Below are 21,927 nucleotides of genomic sequence, written 5' to 3'. Positions count from 1 at the left end.
GAGCTACCGTTGAACCAAAAAAAAACAAAAAAGGAAAAATAATGAACAACTCAAATGGCCTTTCATCTCTCCATCTTTTTACCAATTCATGAACAACAACAGCAGTCAAAGGCATTTTATCTTCAAACCACAAGAACTAGCCTTTTGTGTTGGTGAACAACTAATGGGCGAATCGTAGCGTTAATCGTAATGCTTTAAAAGATACCATCGCTGTAGCCTGTAGGCGCGGCGCAGAAGATATTACCACCCCATGTTTTGATTATCAGCCCCCACCCATCAGATTCAACCGTAGGAGGCCATCCGGTTCGTCCGGAGTCGGAGAGTCGGACGATGGCGTGGAATTAAACAGCGGAAGGTTATATCAAGTTCTGGACGAGCTCCAGATTTCTACGGGATTCCCTGCTCTCTGTTGATTGGAGAACGGGTCTCGAATTCTCAATTTGGGCTTCAGATACCTTGCGAGCGAAGCTTCTATCTCAATTCCCAAAGCACGAATCTTTTCGTTTTAAGCAGGAGATCGCTTCACTTTTCTTCTTGTGGGGTTCTTCTAATTAGGTTTGAAAGGTCGCCTTTTCGGTAAGGTTTGTCTTAGAATCCATGTTTCTGTAGATTTTTCGGAAGGTTTTTGTTTTTTCTTTTTCATATTCAGAAGTTTAGATAGATCTCAATGAAGCTAATTCGATTGTTCTATGGAACGTTGTCTTGGATTTTGGGGCCCTAGAGGATAAACTGAGGAGATGGATGGATATTTTGTTTTTTGTTTTTTGTTTTTTTTATTTTCTTGGTTTGTGTGACAAGAAAATCTTAAATCTGTTCGAGAAAAAAAAGAATACCTCAGTTATATCCGATGTTTCTTCATGTTAGGATTGATCCAGATGAAATTAAAGACGGTTTCTTGCTGAATTTCTTGGAGAATGTTTGCAGTTCTGATGCTGATTTTGTTTTGTGTTATCTGGTAATGTATATTAGGCTGTAGTGAGAAAATTGCTGAAAGAAAGGTGCCTTTTTTAAATAGTTTTTCTTGGATCCAATTGAATTTGGTATATTGATGTTCTATTTGGTTTTTCCTAAACATTGTATGATTTTTTCAGCAAGGAGTTACGGGCATGGTGGATCTGGTGTGGGTTTGTTGCCAATTGGGTCTTATGCTGACATTGGAGACTTTGAATGACATTTTTCGGAAGAATCATTGGAAAGAAACTGTTGAAGTCTATTGACCTTAGGGTTTGGTCCAGTTGTTCAAATTGTTTGTTATGGAGAGAAAGATAAATCTAGTGAAGGTTGAATAACCTCGATGCCAGGGTTCTTTGCCTTCCAATGGATCTTTACATCCGATTTGAAGATTTCTTAGAGGATCAGTGAATAGAAAGTGAAGTTGGTTGTTAATCTAATTTTGATTATGCCTGCATCTTGCATGTTCATGTTTGTTGAAATTAATAGTTCTTGTAGAAGCTTGACATAAGGGAGCCATAATTGATCGGAGTTTTGTATCGCTCGTTCTGATTATTTTGAGGATCTGCATCCTTTGGAATTATATATTACTTGAATAAATTTTTTAGGATATATTGATGGTTGTATGACAACTTTTTGATATATTTGCAAACAAATGTATGCACAAATACATACAAACATAGAGGATTGCATGTGCATACATTGGATGTACATGAGAAGAAGCACTTAGGCCAAACAGAAGCAAGACCTGAGCAAACGGGGTGCATTTATAACAGATGGGATTATCCAAAGTAGATACATGATAAAGGGAGGGGGAGTCAAAATGGTGGTTTTGGGAAAGCGACATCTGACTTGGGCAAGAGATCTCCACACTAAGTGGATTTCCATTGGCTTAGTGTGTATATATGCATGCATAATAACTTTTTTCCATGCTTTTGTGGATAGAATGCTCAGAAGATTTATGTGTTAGCATTCTGTTCATTTTTTAAAGAGTATCAAAGTGATTTTGGAGTAAATGAATGGGATTCTGCTCTATCTTGGTAGTTGGTACATCAGTCTTCTCTCAGAAAATTATTGAGTTGTCAGAAATCTGAAACATCCAAACTTTAGAGGCACACTACTGATCTCTTCCTTGTCAGAAATCACACATATTTTTGGCCTTGGAGCAACAGTCATATCCGACTATATGTTGTTATTACGATCCAACAATGTTGTGTCAAAGAGATGATATCTATAGAATTATAACCATTGAACTTTTGGGTTGCACTAGGTGTAGGAGCATATTTTCGTTCTATTCGAACCTTGAAAGTTAGTCAATTGAATCACGATAATTGTTATTCACACAGTACGCCGTCTCGGTACCAGGCCCCGTACTGGTGCCACCATATTACTGTGTCGGTACGCCTGGTATAGAGGCCGGTTTAGCGTATTGAGTGTCGATACGCCCTTCATACCATATACCAGTATCGAACTGGTACGGTATGGTACACCCTGTACCGCTTGGTTTGGAATGGTATGGTATATCTTGGTTATTCATAATATTAATTTTATCATATATATCATGAAAAGTTGAGCACCATTCAAGTCTGTTTAAGTGGATAGTATATTTACTCTTCCATATACTTCCGCTTCCCCCCTTTTTATTGCAAAGGATTATTTTGATCTAATACATCATGTTAATTTAATCTTTATGATCCTAGTCATTGGAATGTCTGGTGGCTGTGGATTGTAGTAAGAAGCTCAAACTATAGAAACTTTATTTGATTATTTGATTCTCTTAATATTAAGGACATTTCATATGAGCTAGCTCCTCATGATACCAAGATTTGGAGAATCTTGCTTTAGCAAAGGAGGTAGCTTTGGATAGGAATGAACATAGAAGAAGAATTCATCAAATGAATTGAAGGTTGTCTTGTAAGGCTTGTTCGTTGCTGGTATGTTTATATCATGAGAAATTGTTTTGAACACATGGGTTGTGTAACTATGATTAACATTGCATGTACTAGCATTTGTCCCATGTGATCGATGCAATTAATATATGAGAAGTGTTTATGATGGATGTTTGGCGATCCCACTAAATACTTGAGAGGCGGAAGAGGGAGGAGTTTCAAAAACTCCTACTTCTCATCTCCTGGTCTTTCTTTTTGCACATGAGCTAGCCATGTATAGCTATTGAATAACAGTCTAATACTCATGGTAGCATTGAGGTGGCACGAGCACAGGCATGACAGGATGAAATTACAAATTCTATCTCCTCTCCATTCTTATGGAGGCTAGCTGATCATAGCCATGGGATGGCTGTCCAGTAGCTTGAGTGTGGACTTATTTTATTTATTTATTTTTTTTAAATTTCTTTTGGGTGAGTCATGGATACTATGTCATGCTTAAGATAATAGACCAATTTCTTGTCTCACTTCTATGTATGCTGTTGGATGATAGTCCACTGACCATATAACGGTTGGGTGCTTGAAATATAAAATCATAATTGGGGGCTGGAGATGCTCTGCAAGAGTTCGTGCTATATATGTAGAGATGAAGCTATCAGCTTGGAGATGCATTGAATTAAACTTAGGAAGCAAGGGATAGGTAACTACATAAGGTAATGTTATGAGCATTAAGAGAGAAGGCCATATTAAAGGTTGTAGCTATTATAACAAAGCTATGAATGATATAGAATCTGAAAGTATAAGAACATCGGAGAAGGACTTATATGACTGAAGTTGTTTTGGGTCTCCAACAAGGGTGGTCTGGAAGGATGCACATTGTGCCTGACCTGCAGAGGATATTGAAAAATGTCTACAGGGCCAGCTTGATGTGTCAGCTTGAAGAATATAAATTGCCTGCCCATTTGCATCCCACCTTGTCAGACTTTTCATAAATAAATTCATTTTTGTAACATTTTTTTACTATATGAACATGCAAAAAACAGTAATGTGCTTTTGTTAAGTTATAGAAAATATCAGGTTTATGGAAAGATCAAATTTTGTATTCCTCTAGATGAGAATAAAACTGGGCGGAACCATGATGTAACTTCTAAATGTTAAGGAAGAATATGATTTTGTGTGTTTCAACTTCCCTCCCTTTTCTCTGCTTCAGTAGCTGTGATCCATACAAGGAGGGGATTTCGAGTGTTATACTGCAGGCAGCATGTGTATATAGAATACTCATCATACATAAGCATTATATAATATAAAAGAAGATGCTTCTATGGCATGCATCTCTTTAAAAAGAAAGAAATTCTGTTATTAATGTTGTCAAAATGCTGAAGATATAAAAGAAGTATAGATAAAGATTCTAATTTTTCTTCCATCTCCATTTACTAGTATATATGTACAGTGGGTATGTGCCAGCATATAGAATGTCAAAATGTAGAATTAGATAGACATCACATTTATATAAACACATGTATATACCCATACATGAATTTATAGGGGTCTCCAAATCACATGTATTGACCCTATCATACCATATTGATACCAAACTATACGTGGTGTCGATGGTGTACTGAGTGTCCGTACATTGAATTGACACCCGTATCAGGTCTACTAATACTGTACCAAGATGGTATCTCTACGGATCCAATTTTGAGATGGTAAACCTTGGTATAAGTAGTTTAGATGTAGTAGATCACATGCAATAGTTTGGATTATCAATGTGGGACCCTCATTGTCCAATTTAGATCTGACTAAACCTGAGTGGAGATCCACCTCGGTGTAGCGTAGTCTAGCTCTCTCTCTCTCTCTCTCTCTCTCTCTCTCTATATATATATATATATATATATATATAATCATATGTGCACAAATCCATATCTATATTTGTACTTGCATAATAATGTGTATATAAGTATGTATATATGCATATGTATGGATGCATTCTTGCATGCTTGCATGCATGCATGTGAATAAATTACTTATTATGTACTTGTTAAAACATGGCACGTATGCAAGTTCTTATGTCAAATTTATTTTTGGCTTTCTTATGGTGTCTATTTATTTAGGACTAGCAACTCCTAATTGAATTGGAGAAAATGCTGGAACCAATTTATAAGAAAAAGATGTGCTGATGTGTGCTAAATATGTTGGAATGAGGCTTTTATATCTTATCATGAAGTTGTAGTGAGAAAATGAATTTAGCACATGCAAACAAGATGACCATCTTAGTGGTGTGGTTAGCAAAAAGTTGAAGAGTGACGAGGTAGAACAATTTGGTTAACAGCCTAAGATGAAATTTAAGAATTTATTCAGTCGGTTCTTGAGTAAGAAAGGCATTACTGACATCTTGAATAGAATAGTAGTATTAAGTATTAACTATGTGTATGTGACAGCTATAATTATACAAATTACTTACTGAGACTCTGGAGAATTTTGAGGTGGAAACGTGTACACTGTGTCAATTTTGGGCCTCTATTTGTTTACATTTCTTTTAAACCAACTGCTGATTGTAAAGAGGAGGCACTGCAGAGCACATGCATACTATTTGCACTATATAACTACTCATTTTGTATATACTTGATGCATAGTATCCAGCATGCTTATTTGCAATGATGGGATATTGTGATCTCTAGGTAATGATAATAGGGACTAGTAACATGTTTTTTGGATCCAGGGTACAACTACGTTGTGGCTTGTTTTGACTGAAATCACAATCCACATACATAATGCAATTAATGATGTATGTCTTACGGTGGACTTTAATGTCACATTTGTGAATGTTGTTATCAGATTTACTGTTCTGCAACTTTTGATTCACTTTCAACTAATATATGAACACTTATTTTAGATTGTTATGTGAAAAAAGTTTCACTGTTTCCCCTTCAACATGCAATTTGTGCAAGTATTGATTAATTACATGGCCTAATTCCTTCTCTAAATAACATAAGTCACCTGTAGTAGTTCAGTGCAATATAGAGCTCAATGATGTATAAACAAATAGAAGATCATACCTTTTGGCTAGTAAAAGATGAATGCTGATATTCAGCAGATGTGTTGCATGTTTCTGTTATAATTGACACATATTACTGTCTCCCATGGTATCAGTTATTAAAAAAAAAAGAGAGAAATGGAATTGGTAATTGTAAAAGTTTCAGTCTATTTTATATTACTTTATTGTTCAGTTCAGTGTCTGTGATAAATATATCATCTTTTCTTGTATCCTAACAATATTAGAGCAGATAAACTCAATTAATGTTTTAAACTCAATTACTGATGTTTTTTACAACACACAGAGTACTGATGTGGATTTCATGAACACATGATTAACTTTTCCAAACTACTAGGAATTTTTAATAATTCAAATTTGTAGAGAGAATCACATTTGATTTAATTTTGCCATTCCCTTCCACTTGCTTAAGATTAATATGTTGTAATGAAATAACGAGGCTATTTTAAGACATTGATGTCACACATGCTTATGATATGCTTATTTTGTTTGTTACAGGCAAAGTTAGCAAAATCAAATAATTTCTATTATGGCAACCAGAACCTTAAGAAGGCGGCTTCGTCACGGGGATGTTGATGGGGGAAGAAATGAGCATATGGATGCATCAGGTTTAGATGCCCTAAATGAACCTCTTCTTGGAAATTATAGTTATGATGAGGACCACTCTGAGGTGAATTTTCTCTTTCTATTGTGGACCATGGGAGTGAATTGAAGTTGGAAGACAATTCTTATTGTTATTTTCTATGCTTACCTAGCTTTATGTTGTTCAAAGGGATATGATCATAGAAGTCATGAAGATATTTGGGACGACAAAAAGAAGGAACAGCTCCACTGGACATATCTTTTTTCGAATTTGATTGCTCAGTGGGCACAATGGTTAGGTAATTGTCATTAAGTGTGCACCATTACCAGTACAACCTCTTACTGTAGATTTTATAGTTAACTTCAATGTGATCAATTCTTTTAATATCCAGTTTGTTACAGTTACAGAATGTAAGTAAATATTAAAATCAATGTAATATGGTAAAGAAAAAATACATCAAAGTGAGTATGTGATCCGATCATATGGTATTTTTGATGCCGGACAACAGGAAAAGAAAGAAAGAGAGAAAAAGGAGAGAGGAGAAATAGGGAAGAAGGAGAGAGGAGGGAGGAAGAGGAAGAAGAACTAGGCTTCGCACCTAGCCCTGCTCAGGGTTTCACACGCCAGAGCTAAAGAAAGAAATTTAGAATTTTTTTATTCATAGCATAACCCTAAACGATGTATGGTCCAACATATTTATAAGATCCAGAAAATGCAAAAGACCCTCTAAAAAGAAACTAATCTCACAAAGACCCTCAAAATAATGAAATACCAAAATAAGCTCTAAAGGCTGTCAAGTAACAAAATACCCTAATAAGTCCTAATAACATAAAATCACTCCAAAATAAAATCAAATTGGTTGGACCATCCTCCTGCGGCGACCGTAGACCTGAGTGACGGGTGACCTGGCACTGGTGTCCGCACCAATTTTATATTTAATTTTATTCTTGTTTTAGCACATGCATTTGACATGAATGACTTACAGAGTATCTTTTTCTGAGGAGATACAGAGAGTACCCTTATCATAGATGAATGCTTTCAGAGATGCGGTATTAAACTGTAACTAAGTTGTTAAGCAGGTTTTAGTGGAAAGGATAGTTTAATAAAGGAGTTATCCTCAAGCAATGTATTTTTACGCCTTGACTTTATGATCTAAAAGATGAGATAGATAGAATGCTGCATAGAGCAGTGGGATGTGGGTGATCATGTGGAATAGCATTTCTGGAATGTTATGTGATCTCTGAACGCTAGCAAGATTTATTTGTGTGGAAGTTAAGGGTTGTCCAAGTGCAGTTACTGTAGATTGGGGACAGTTGCATGGTGAGAAGGATTTTGATTCATGCTTGTTCTTATGGTAACATTGGCAGTGATGAGAATGTTGGAACAAACTCATGGTCAACATACAAAGAAAAATTTAAATGAGCAAAGACTTGCAAGGGCATTATGGTCATTATCCTCTTGTGGAGCACATTGAACAGAAACAATGGACCTGTTAATTTATGGGTAAATGTTATTGCATTATAAAAGACTTACAAAATAATTTCAACGTGATGTTTGGGTCCTGATTTGTTGCACATATATTGATTATCATCAGAGAAGGTGATTTTTAATCTTTTTTTCTCTGTTTTATATATTCTTCTCAATGATTGGACTGGGTTTGATCCGTGACCCTAGAAATGTAGCATTTCTGTTGATTAAAGACTGGACTGAAACCTATACAAATTATTATTATTCCAAAAATGATATTAGGTATCTTTGACTGATCCTTTTATTTTCATGGAAAGACAATAATGATGTCTTAGATCTCATACACATGATTCTATAGTAGCATCATGTTGTAACTAAATCAAACATCTGTATGGTCAAAAAAGAGAGTTTTAGAAACTGGGTTACTGTCAGGTGTTTTCCCAAGTGTTTGTCTGGGTCATTCATACATCATTTCTTTGAAATGATTGGTAGTGCCCGCATCACTATTCTCTCTCTGTGTGTTGTGTGAAAGAGAGAGAGAGAGAGTCGTATGAAACATACTTCTTCTGACTTTGCAAGAAAGAGATGGCATCATTTGAATGATTTCATTAGGGCATTATGCTAGTATATAACATTATAACCTTTGACCAGGAAAATGCATGTCTAGAGGTCTATACATCAAACTCAGACTCAGAAATGTATGTTTAGATGCATACACAGGAAATTGCGAATACACATTAACTTTGATGTGCATATATGTGACGTAATGTAAATAATCAATACGTACAAAATTCTTCAAAAGTTCAAAAAATGTGCTGAATAAATTATCAGGTTAAGCAGATCTGATAAAGTGGATTAGTATGTAATAACATAACAACAGTAAGAACAACAACGAATTACATCTGCAGATAACATAATTGGCTCATATGGATTAATAAACTGCTGCAAGTTTTGGAGGGATGAAAATGCAATATTATATGAAAGCCTTACAGCCTAGAATTTCAGACTATGTGGATGGCCGACAAACAGAAACCATAATATCAAGGGCCACTCTAGGAAAATGTTATTCTTTACCCTGGAGGACAAGGGATATATTCATCTTGGTGTATAACAGCCATTAATTATTTTTTGGAATTAATGGAACTCATGAGCTGATGCTTTATAGAAAGTTTTAGGCAACATCCACTGTTCGAGCAAATGTGAAAATTCTGACATATATTGGTACTATATTGTCTTGAGGATACATGATTGATTCGCAAGAGATAAAAGACATTCCTGGAAAGAGGGTATCACATGATCACCCTCAAAGAGGACCTTGAAGCCCCAAATTTCCATGATGCTTTAGTGGAGTTTACCTAGTTCTGTGATACTTTATGTCAATAGTTGGATGTTGAAGTCAGAAACAGAAGAATTTGGATATGACAATGTTACACATATCTTGATGACTTGTGCAACCTTAGTCTTTTGCTCGTCAAACTTTTTGGAACCTTAATGTTAGATATTCCCCCCCCCCCCCCCCCTCCCCGCCGCCCACAGGGTCAATCTGCACCAAGGCATATATGTATAACCTCTATACAGATTATATAGACTGAACTAATAAATTGAAGAGACCTAATGTTTAGCATGTTTATACTTACTATCATAGTCTAGTGCACTGACTCTCACAGACATTTCTTAAAAGCAACATTTCTTCAGATTCCTCCAATTTGTCTTTGTATCCTTATCAAGTAGATGATGCAAACTACATTACTGGTCAGATCTATCAATTATTCCATGAACTGGAGCTGTTTTAATTATATTTTTGGAAAATGGTTTCAAGATTGCTGGTTTAATAATGAAATTTTTCACACCTATTACCTGACGGCCAAATAAATGTTCATTTGTAAATGGTTTGAAAAGGTTGAAGTTATCTAATAATCAATAGAGGTCAAATCTTTTCCATGTAATTGCACATCCTAAATAAGCTATTTCTTTCTTATTTCATATTAAGTCCTCTCTACCTTGATAGAGATAAAAGTTATGTTCTATTTTGTTTTCCTTTATTTGCTATTTGCACTGTTAAACATACTCTAAATAATCTTGATCATGAAATTAAATCTCATTGGTATGATATGTAACAAGGCATGCCGTCTTAGTACCAGGCCCCATACCGGTGCCACCCTATCACTGTCGGTATGTCCGGTATGGGGGCTAATTTGGCATACTAAGTGTCGGTATGGCCCCATACTGTGTACTAATACTGAATTGGTACCCTGTACCATCGGGTTTGGTACGGTATGGTGTACCTTGATATGTAGCATGTTAGTGCCTTATCAACATAGGCCACTGGCGTGCTCCATGCCAATGTTTAGCACTTTGTGGTGGCATTGTTTGCCAGGCATTGGCACAACACGACATGGTAGCACTGTGCTAGTGCCAAGGTTGCCATAGCATTGGCATGAAATATCTCAATCCTTGATGCTGATTACATTTATTTTCTCTGCAGTAAACATTCTCCTGGGCTCTGGTTCAATTATAGGGAGGTTCTTACCTCTTCCATCTATTATTCAAAATGGACAGGGTAATCCAATCTGTCTTAGTCCCTTGCAGGTAACACTGAAGAATTTCCTTTTTTTCCTTCTTAATGTTGTCAATTTCATCAAGTGACCAATGAGAAGATGTGAAATCTTAAGTATTTTAATGAATTTCTAGCTATAAAAAGGAGTGATGTTGTTCTTGGTGTTTTTATATGTGGATTATGTATACTTTCCTTCTTCATTATTTTAAGTGTCTATTGTTAAATTTTATCAGATTATGTGCACTTATGCACCTGCTATGGTGTAAGTATCAACCTGTGCATGCTACCAGATATTAAATGATCCAGTATACTTTTTTTTAGTGTCCAATTTACTTGTTCTTTGATCACTTACGATTAGTACTAAAAGATTGAATCATTATGGAAAGTATAAGAAACTTTTTTCCCATCTGATTGTGTAGTCTTGTGATCCTTCATCTATCTCTTCATTTAAGATAGAGACCATTTTCAATTTGGTATTGGTCGTCCAAACATAGGGGGTCTTATTTTCCCTTTTATTCCTGCTAAAATTGCATACCATATGATATTTAATTTTATTTTTGGATCATTATTTCAAGAATCTTTTCTATAATTCGAATGTTGTTTTCAATTTTCTTCATATTTATTCACAAAAGAAAATCATAGAATTTCCGATTAAATATCTATGGTCACTTCTCTAGGCATAAAGACACGAGTGTAAGACCTCATGCTAAATCTATCTAGTGATCTACATATAATCCTTTTATATATTCTTTTTTAACTAGTGTACTAAACCTATTGACATGCACTAAATCAGATTGGTGGCCATGTCATGGGTCTATGGTTCAACTGTAGGATAAATGCGAGCCAGAGAAAGATTATAAATATCTCATCCCTCCATTTCTCCTTCAATATTTGTTTCATTATCACCCATCTTCCAAAATGCTTATCCCTTTTAAGCTCCTTTTTATCCAACTCTCTTCGATCGAAGGTTTGTTGTGCCGGAACTAGGCTCGTACCAGTTGTCCGGCAGCATAGGTCGGTATGCCCTTGTACCGTTCCATCCGGGCCTGTACCGATATAGTAGAGGAGGTAGGGGAGAGGGAGAACGGGAGAGAGAGGAAAAGAGAGAGAAGGGGGGAGAGGGAGGGAGAGAGGAGGGTGGTGGAGGCCGGTGATCCGTGCAAAGGAGGCGGAGGAGAGGTTCCACCTTGAGTCTCATGTTTCGTTCGAAACAAGTTCCAAAGGAGGCCCATTTTTAATTTAGAGATTTTTAAGTGAAGTCGGCAAATAAAAAGGAAGCCCCCTCTGAGACCCCTGTTTCGAACAAAACATGGGACTCGAGGTGTAGCCTCTCCTCCGATTCCTATGCGCGGTTCGCCGGCTTCTGCGCGGCTCGCCGGCCCTCCGTCGGCCAGCCTTCACCTTCCTCTCTCTTCCTTTCTCTCACTCTCCCTCCCCCGCTTGCTCTCTCTTTTTCTCTCTTTCCTTTTTCCTTCTCCCCCTACGTCGACAGCTTTCGTTTCGGTTGTTGGAACTGTTCCGGTCCACCGCCGGTACGGCTCGATACGCCCTGAACCGCTCTGTTCGGGACAGTTCCAACAACCATGCTTTGATCCAAATTCTTGCTTTACTCTTGCCATGACCTTTGACCCTTGCCACAATCCATCCTCTCGCTATCGCCACGGAGCCTCATAGCTTGGCCTCCTCTCACTATCGCCCTCGAGCCCTGGACAAGCCAACCTCCCTTCAACGTCACCATTGAGCCCCCAATAAGATGACCTCTCTACCGACATTAATGCATTGGCAATGTCGACTCCTCCGAGGTTGACAACTCCTCGGACACCTAATTACTGATGCCATCAAGATCCTCTATAACCCTCTCTGACAATGTTGCTCGTCCATGTACGCCAAGAGATCAAGAGGGGAGGAAATCTTAGGATTTGGCATATTTGGGGTCAGGAAGGCATTATATTTTCCCCTCCTCTTCTTCTCACCCTTGGTTGACTTGTGGGTCTTAAGTCTTTGACCCGAGCAGCTCAAGGTTGTACTGTCCAAGTTACCAATTCAAAGATGGTTTAAACTATCTCTAGGTTTAGCCTTGACTCGACATGCAAGGTCTAGCAGGTAATTGGTTGACCTAGCCTGGCCAACCAGGTTTCTAAATGTTGCTTTTAAGCAAGGTTTTAAATACCATGGTTAGGGGATGTATTGATCATTTATTAGTACAGCTCCTACATCAACTCATGCTTTGTGGATACAGGGTGGTATAGCATAGTATGGCATGTTACTCAATTACAAGATTTCCTCAATTCAGCATAAAGAATATTAGTCCGGAATAGGCATGTCCATGTTTTCTTTTCTAACCAATCTCTCCATCAGTTGATTGACCAAACGGTTTTGATTATTAGTTTGTTAAGGTTTCAACGTCAGCCAAAATATTTTGGCTAGATAAGTAATTTTTTATTTTAACTAGATAAGTAGTTGTATAGCATACCTGTTGTTGACTAAGTAGACCATCGTGTTGACTCATGTTAGGACTTCTTAATAACAAAACAAGATAGCAACTTATATTTATTTTGGGAAAACTGACTGACCACCTCTTTGCTGCCCAATGTGTGTTCAACTGTAGCTCGTCAAAAAGGAAATTAATTATAAGATTAATAGTCACCCAAAACCAACCCATGTTTGCATGCAGAAGCTCCTGCAGAACTCCTAAATGATCACGTATTATATTAATAAAAGGAAACCCAAGCAAATCGAAACTTTTACAGGGTGAGTTTGAGGCCAAATTAAAGGTGCTTGTTTTGGGATTGGCTTTTCTGCTGACCGACAATGGCTGGCCCTAATGCCATGTTAGGCTGTTCCTTTTCTTCCCATATGCACCACATATGAGGTGAATTGTCATGGAATGTGCATAAAATTGACCTCAATTTTCTTGTAAAGAACACAGAAGTGGTAGTTCTGCATATGTTGTTATTGACATGGTGTCTTTTTATTTTCAATTTTGACGATGAAGTAGTTGATGCTTGATCTTTGTCTATGAGATCCTGTTAATCTGTGAGAGGATTTGCTTTCTTGAGGAACTCATCTATCTTCAACCTCCAACTGACATGGCTGGTGTTTTTTGACCGTATCTGAATCATAGATTATGCTTGCTTTTTTGTTAGTACATTTAGAATATCAGTTGTTAGAGGAGTTTAGACTGTAAAAAGGCACTGGTCCCCACTGGGACTATGCTTTCCTTATCTACATGCTGCATCAGCTATGCCAGAAAAGTGAGGTCGGCTTTACAGAGTAATAAATATAGATGTCATGTCCCTAACCAGAGAGTTGCTTCTATCAATAAGGCAGAGACCTATACCTCTGTTGATCTGTCAATATTCTCAGAAAAAAATAGAATATCTGGCATTTGGAGATTGAAAAGCAATCAATGCTTTTTTTCTTGGCTAATTAGATAAATTTTAATATGCTTTGTTCTATTTTCAGCTTCATTAAGTTTATCATTGTCTCTCCTGGCATATAATAAACTTTCTACCTCTAAATATTTGTATAATGTAATGTTTTTTTGGTTATGAATGATTATTTTCTGATTTAGTACTGCTCAACCTTGTAGGAAGAAAGACTGAGATATTTGAGGCAGAGACTGGAGGTCCCATTCGATGGTTCTCGTGTGGAACATCAAGTACATCTTCTTGCCAGAATTTTAATTTATTATCAATTGCATGCTTGTATTATTTCTCGAACATTGTTGTGAGACCTTGTTCCTTTTTTTCCGACATTTCCTTTTCATTGATAAGTTGATGGTTCTTTGGACTTTTCCCTCTTTTCAAGTGAGAATAAATCTAATATGGAATTCATAAATCCGATGCTGATTTTGTATTGCAGGACGCCCTGAAACAACTCTGGAGATTGGCTTATCCTAATCGAGAGATTCCTCCTCTCAAATCAGAGTTGTGGAAGGAGATGGGTTGGCAAGGTTCCGACCCATCGACAGATTTTAGGTAATATGACCAAGCACTTTGCAGAGGTTTGCTCATCTCTCGTGTACGAAATAAATGTACTTGATGGTAACAATTGGTGCTGATTATTTGTTCTCAGGGGCGGTGGCTTTATATCATTGGAGAACCTCATCTTCTTTGCCAACAACTATCCTGTAACTACCTTCTCTTTGGAGATGCCTTTCATTTAATTTAAATTCCCTTTTCTTCCCTCATGTTTATGTTAAACTGGAGGCCATGGATTACTTATCTCCTTAACCTTCTGTTGTTTCTTATGGAGGATTCTTTCCAAATGCTGTTAAAGAAGCAAGAAGGGAAAAGAGCTGAATGGGAGTACCCATTTGCCGTAGCTGGTATTAATATATCATTTATGCTGATACAGATGTTAGATTTACAATCAGGTAACGTGTCAGACAAACAGTTCAATTTTTAATATTTTTAAAACATATCTTAAGCAGTCTGTTGATTCTTTGTAGCAGGCATGCCAACTTCGAAGGCAGGAGCCCGTTTTCTGGAACTTCTTGGAGAAGATGAAAAAGCATTTGATAACCTCTACTGTGTAGCCTTTCGAATGCTGGATGCCCAGTGGCTTGCCAAGCGTGCTTCTTATATGGAGTTTAATGTAATTCTCAGCTTTCCAAATTTTAATAACCTCTACTACTCTATGCTGGCAGTTTTTGGTTTGTGTCTCCATTATCTGTGCTTTTTCTGATCTGTCTCCCTCATCCCTTCCAGGAAGTTCTGACGTCTACAAGAGCTCAATTAGAGCGTGAGCTTGCCCTAGAGGACACTACCAGTATCAAAGATCTACCAGCATACAACATGTTGAATCAATAGCATACCATTATTCCCAAATGTTAGCTTTTTCCTTTTTTTTCCTTGTTAACCCTCCGTATGCTATATGGCTATATTTAGGGTCACTCATCACCAATTTCATCTATGGTTGTATTCATACAAATGGTGGATGAAATTTATAAATGGGGCTCTCAAATACTGAATCAAATTTACAAGTACTGAATGACGATGTAATCAGAAGGAATATACCAGGACATCTGCTTGAAAAAGGCTGTTGCTAGACTTGTAAATTTTAAACTAATCGTATTTTGAATCTGCAGCTTTGATACATGGATGATGATGATGATGAAATGATTATGCAATAGGTGGATTGAATTTTTCCTTCTGTCCTTGTTCTACCTCTGAATGGGATCAGGAGACAAATCATTCGATCGGGAAAAAATGAACTCATTTCATTGACCATTCTCTTCCTGGCTAAGAAGTTAGCAGACCAACTTGCCTCTAAACATGTGACCAAGGACTCGTTTGGTTCGTGGGAAATGAAGCAAAAAGTGTGAGCAATGGAAAAACAAAGAAATACTTTTTGTTTATTTGGAGTTTTCAAAGGAAGAAAATGGGAAAGTAACATTTTTTATGTGAATAAGATTATTATGTTTCATGAAAAAGAAAAAAATATGGAAGATATGGAAAAGCTATTTTTCCACTGGTTGGAAACTGGAATTTTTTTTTCAAAAATATTTTTAAGCCATAAAATTTCATGAATAAGGTTTTTTCTTTATTATAGGTATAATAGGTATTTTATATAATTTTTTTTTTTTTAAGAAGGTAGATGTTCAATCAAATATGAGCTATTTTGGAATGTGCCAATTTCTTATAATCAATCAAATATGTCAAAATCATTTTTTCCGATATCGTATTCTCATGAATCATTCTTTTAGAAAACATATTTCGACGAGGAAATTTTTTTTCTGTGAATCAAACAAGTCCTCGAGATGAAAGACCCAGCCACTATCCAATCCAACACAGCCTCACCACCTGATGATGTTGAGGACCATCTGCTTTGCTATAGAGCCTCACTACCTGATGATGTTGAGGACTATCTGCTTGCTATAGAATGTGGGACAAAGCAGGCATTTCTAATAAAATTAATCAAGACTATAAACAATGGAATAAAATTAGTGCTGCCTATTTCTAAATGACTGCGTTATCTGGATACCTTTGTGAATTTAAAGCTGCTAACCAAAAGTCAGCTGGTTTATTACTCTTGTTTTATGCATTAATTTTACTATTTAGATATTAAAATTGCAAAAGCAAAAAGATTAAAAAATGATGATTGACTTAGGAGGAGTCAGTATATTATAACATACTAGTTAAGGAACATAAGAGCTTCAATTATATAGGCAAAGTTGTTTTAGCATAGTCATTAAGTTTCATAATTTGAACGAAGGGCTAAAAATTTGCCAAGCTAATAAAAATTAAAACTAAAATTCAGAAAATTTAAAATATAGAAAAATAGAATATTTTTTATATATTTGTATATTTAATTATTTAAAAACAAGCAGGGGAGGCAAAACTTGTAAAATGCAAATAGCAAATACATACTGCATCAATATTATGTAATAGAGGTTTCCCTAGTTATTTGTAAACAAATCATGCATAATTTTATAAATTTTAAAAAAATTTTAACAGCAACTGAATAATTCTTATTTGATTTGTTGATAAAGACTAATCTGATGAATCATTTTGATAGGGGCAAAACCAAGAATAGCTTATTTTATTTCAATTAATCTCTTTTAAAGAGTATAAGGAAGAAGGTAGTTTCCCCCATGATTGCATTATTTATATTGAATTAGTACATATGGCTTGATGATGAGTACAGAAGATATAAAGAGGGTTGAATGCGAGCGGACCCAGTCTAATTTAAAGACTGCATGGGTAAAGGGCAGCCTTAAATCCGAAATCATGCTACTTACGAGACATTCCATGCATAGTTTTTTGAAACCATGCAAACCTTCATGTATTTTGACATGAAACTATGCATAGTTTCAGAAGATGGGTTGTCTGTCCCTTATTGCAGTCTCAAAGTGTCAAAGCGGGTATTCTAATCAATAGAGAATCACTGTCTTGATGTTCTTTTTCTATAGGTTACCCTAACGGACAAAGGGCTAAGGATAGAAGGGAGTTAGGAGGAGATTCTGCTGCTCAGTGCAGGTTGAATCTAGAAGAAAGCTTATGAATCTCTTCATTCTGAGTTGTTGAAGTCCAGCCTTTGAGGAGAAAAACCACCTGCTTCACTGATTGTTATGCTCTTTCCAAATGCACCAGCTTCTGATGGAGAGTAAGGTGTCGTGAGCTTAGGCCAAATCTTTTCTAGGGAAGAAGGCTCTCCGTTCATGCCAAAGGTCAAAAATACTATTTGGTATTGATGAACCCTCAAGTTCTGCATAAGGAGGTTTCAGAAAGATTTAGAATAGTTGCAGGCCAGCATTAGGTGATCCAAATTTTCGGATTATTAGTGCACAGCGGGTAGGAGTTGGGACCTGTGGCACCTTTTTTTGTGAGGTTTTCAGTGGTAAGGACTTTATTATTGTAACATATATAGCCAGTTGAAGATCTTAACCTTCTCAGGGATCGAGAGCTTCTATACTATGGCCCTGAAGTGGGATGTGATCCCACCGTGAATGAAGAAGCGATAACAATGCTTCACTAAAATGAGTGATTGGAGTGTTATTTCCTGTGTCTACTGTTGTTCTCATTACTAAGCTGTGTGGAGCAGAGGGAGGAGCATAAGGCATGGAATGCTGTTCCAGTTGCATAGCTCATCGAGGATCTGAAGTTAGAGGACAAGTGACTTCCCATAAGGAAGTTGGCTATAGAACCAGCTTGGCTCTTGGCAAAGAAGAACAAGTTGAGGAACTTTAGCATGAGAGGTTGTGGATCAAGCCATAATAAAATTTGTTGGCCACTGCCGATTGAGAGAAAGGAGCATTACTGAAACAATTGGAAACAATTTCAGGATGTTTTTCCAAAAAGAAAAGGCAGTTCTTATCAAATGTGGTGAAGGATCATCGGAGAACCTGCGGGAGTGATAAATCTTTTGGACCAGGACCTGCCATGGTTGTCATTGGTTCATGAAAAATTTGAATACCACCACTTCAATAGTAGAGCTTGGTTGGATTTTGAGGTTTTAGATACCCAAATGGCTTAGATTTTTTAGTGATTCTCTCCAAAGGAACATTGGATATAAGCGATATTAATCTTCTGGATGATAGTCGCAAGGATTAGGAGAGTTGACATCTAGTAGATAGGCACAACCCTAAGCACCGAGTTAAGAGAACTAGTTGACCAAGGAGGGATAATAACTTTCTTTTCCATCTTGCTAGCTTTTTCTCAATTTTTTCTGAGAGGAGGTTCCAGTCGTTTGAGGGAAGCGTAATGAAAGGGAATTTCTAAATATTGAATGGGAAGATCAGCTATTTGGCACCTTAACTTCAGAAGCTTTTAGTTTCTTCTCTAGATAAGCCCAATCTGATCATATACTTTTGTTGAAGTTGATCTTTAGGTCGGTTAAGAGCTCGAATGAGTATAAGATCAGCTTCATCATTTGGATTTGCTCCCTAGAGACATTGCAAAAGATCAGTGTGTCATCAGCGAATTGAAGACACTGAGTTTGTCCAATGATATCAAACAATCCGATCCTAGCGATTTAACTTTTCGAAAGTGGCTAATTTGAGTATTCTATCTAGAGTATCAGCCACGAGGCTAAAGAGCAAGGGGGAGAGAGGATTTTCTTGCTTCTAATCTCTCTTGTTCTAGAACCATTTATAGGGTCCTCATAACAGAAGTGCATATTGAAGCTAGTGAGGTCCTCCCAACATGTGCTTGACCTATTGGCATGATAGAGGACACAAAATCTAGAAATTATACTGGCCACAACTTCAATGTTCCAATAGATTTAAGGAAGATTGAGGAGGTTGTCACATACCTTGAACTTGAGTTTATGGTGTATTCCTTCCTTATATTGGTTGCAATAGTTCACAACTAATGAAGAGCTATCCCCATAAATGTGACCTATGGCCTTAAGCCTTTAGACGACCTCGTTGGAGGGGTAGGAGATGAATAATTCGTTCTCCTCGTAGAGTTTTTTCATTGTCTATGAGTTGGGTACCTGAACTTTGTGCGCCGGTGTGACAGTTACATAGTCAACCTTGATAGGTCGACCAAAGTATTCAACAAAGGTGATCTTATCAGGTAAGTAGAGATTTCGATCATTTCTGTAGTGAATGATAGGAAGGGTTTAAGATAGAGGAGAGATATGGATCCTCCAACTGTGACTCTGGACTTTTCATTATGTTTATAAATAAAATCAAAGCCCTCCTATTTATAGTACTCCTTAGTGCTTTCCTAAATAGATGTATTGAAGCAAAATACTTGCCAAGCTTGAGCTCTATAGGCTTGCTAAAGTTAGTGTCTCATTGAATTCTGGAAACTTGAAGGTATCTGAAGCTTCTCCTTCTGATGAGCTGTCCAAGCTTCTATCCTCATCAATTTTAAGTAACTCAGATTTCTTGCCATCATCTCATCTTCTTCTCCAATTTCTTCTCCCTGATGGAGTCATCAACATAATCTTTGAAGAGGTCATCATCCTCCTTGTCACTCTCCTTAAAGTCACTCAAGGATAAGTCACTGTCATTGCCACTATCTTCACCATGCACTTGCATTTATTCTTCTAGAGTTCTCTTTTACCATGCATTCTTCTCTCTTCATATATTTCCTCATGTACCCCCCTCGTATTCTTCTATATTACATTCACTAAACCCTCCACTTCACATGCCTTTTGTTTCTCCTTTTCCTCTTCCCTACAATGCTCCACAATTGTGTCCTTTGGTGCAACTCGATTAGTAGCAGCATCATTCTAATGGATAGATGGAAATGCAGGAGGTTCCTCTACTATATCCAAATCTTTTTCATCCACACTATGCTCTATATAGATTGTCACATTGTTTATGTTGCTTGTGACAGCCATCATCTACAACACATGTTTGTCATTGTTAAGTATCCTTAGTTCCTTTTCTATTGTCTACCTATGAACAAAGTTGTACAACTGCTCAATTTTCTAATATCTGAGATTTTTGGTCAAGTTCTCTAACTCTATCAAACTTATTTTGCCTTAGTCACAGTTTCACAATCTGCATAAACTCTCATATAAAGAATCATATGTGCAGATACAGTAAAGTCTGCAATCATGTAGTCCACAATCTGCAATGAAAAATAGGTCAGCAGACAATATTGCACACTTCCTATATTCACATATATCATTGTCATAAAGCATAACATTGGTAGATATATAGGCAGATAACATTGCACATTTCCCACATGGAAACAATTTTATAGAGATCTAACCCAAGCAATATTTTACTACAATATGGCTCCCTAACAAGCAATTCGTAAACACTACAGTCATTGATTCACGACTAATATCAAGAATAGCATGAAGCAAAAGCCCTAGTAGCACAATTAGGGTCACTGATTCATGAAACAACCGGCATTATCAAATACATAGAATATTTAAATGGCAAACATACAAAACCCTACTTTCTTCTTACCTAATGGATGGTTTTGGGGATAGCCTCTTAGATGAACACTTTGGCGAACCAATGAGGAACGATTTAGCTAAGTTTAGAGGGATGTAGTCGGCCAACTGGTTGAAATGGAGGAGAAAATGAGAAGTCGTAGAGATGGAAGTAGGAGGGAATTAGCCGGGCTGAGAGGGATATAGTCAGGTGCCTAGCTAGAATGGAGGAGAAGGAGGGAACAAAAGGGATTAATCGAGTGCTAGCCTGGTTGGAGGATGAAATGACAGGGATTAGTCAGATGCCTAGCTGAGATTTTTTCCAAATTTGATTTTGTTCCACCGGTATTAGTCAAGGGTAAACTAGTCATTCATACATGTTGTTAACGGTGCTAGAGCTTGGATGGACAACTGGTCCATATTGCAACAAAAAATTAAATTTTGGGATCTAATTGAAAAATTTTAAAGGTTTGGAGTCAAAGTGTCTCTCACCAAAAGTTGAAGGAGTGTTATTGTAATTATGTCAAAAATTAACTGATATCAATGAGAAGGTCCAAAAACATTATGAGATGAAAGCACCACAAAAACAATATAACAAATGACAACTTGAACTATAAGTTATTGTTTGAAAGAAAAGCTGACGTATTTGTTTATTTAAAATAATGATTAATGATTAGGGATTTAAGCTCTTGGCAATATATTTATTTAGAATAGTCAGTTGGGCTCATGGCAATGATGAATGTGCATGCATGGTTGCTTGTCTTTGAAATAAATAAAAATGTAAAAAAAATGTTATTTGTCATAAACATGTCAAAGCAGAGAACTAAAAGTAATACACAACATTGCATCATGTACATGATATTAGAATGTAGAAGTAAATATAATTTATATACTATGGGTTGGGCTAAACTAGTATGATTGAACAGGTATCATGAATTGGCCCTTGGGCTTGAGACTTTTGATCGGGCCATTCAAATTTGGCTTTTTCTTTGGTACACCGGCTTCTCACACCGAACGTATATAAGTGCAGCAAAAAAAATCAAAAGATAGAAGCAAACTAAGCGAGAGGGGAACATTCGCTTGGTTC

General features: G+C 36.8%; 1 protein-coding gene across 4 annotated transcripts; it reads left to right on the top strand.

Annotated features, from left to right (window-relative positions):
* Nucleotides 1-242: 242 nt before the first annotated feature.
* LOC120103671 (ELMO/CED-12 family protein) lies at nucleotides 243-15,581 on the top strand. 4 transcript variants are annotated; one of them, XM_039121431.3, is made up of 10 exons: nucleotides 243-576; nucleotides 6,388-6,559; nucleotides 6,662-6,770; nucleotides 10,425-10,528; nucleotides 14,089-14,157; nucleotides 14,361-14,476; nucleotides 14,574-14,628; nucleotides 14,754-14,874; nucleotides 14,950-15,095; nucleotides 15,209-15,581. In XM_039121431.3, the coding sequence occupies exons 2-10, from the start codon at nucleotides 6,419-6,421 to the stop codon at nucleotides 15,308-15,310; spliced, it is 963 nt and encodes a 320-aa protein (XP_038977359.2). In that variant the 5' UTR covers nucleotides 243-576; nucleotides 6,388-6,418; the 3' UTR covers nucleotides 15,311-15,581. The 4 variants fall into 4 exon arrangements, with proteins under 4 accessions (XP_038977359.2, XP_088569281.2, XP_038977360.2 ...); XM_088713155.2 differs by having other exon boundaries at nucleotides 270-576; nucleotides 14,953-15,095; XM_039121432.3 differs by having other exon boundaries at nucleotides 272-581; nucleotides 14,953-15,095.
* The last annotated feature ends 6,346 nt before the right edge of the window (nucleotides 15,582-21,927 follow it).

The sequence above is a fragment of the Phoenix dactylifera genome, chromosome 17 (genome assembly GCF_051530095.1).
Source record: "Phoenix dactylifera cultivar Ajwa chromosome 17, Ajwa_hap1_PhDact_Kaust_v1.1, whole genome shotgun sequence".
Classification (NCBI taxonomy): domain Eukaryota; kingdom Viridiplantae; phylum Streptophyta; class Magnoliopsida; order Arecales; family Arecaceae; genus Phoenix; species Phoenix dactylifera.
The sequence above is the reverse complement of the archived record's forward strand: the minus strand, read 5'-3'. Positions and strand labels throughout refer to the sequence as shown.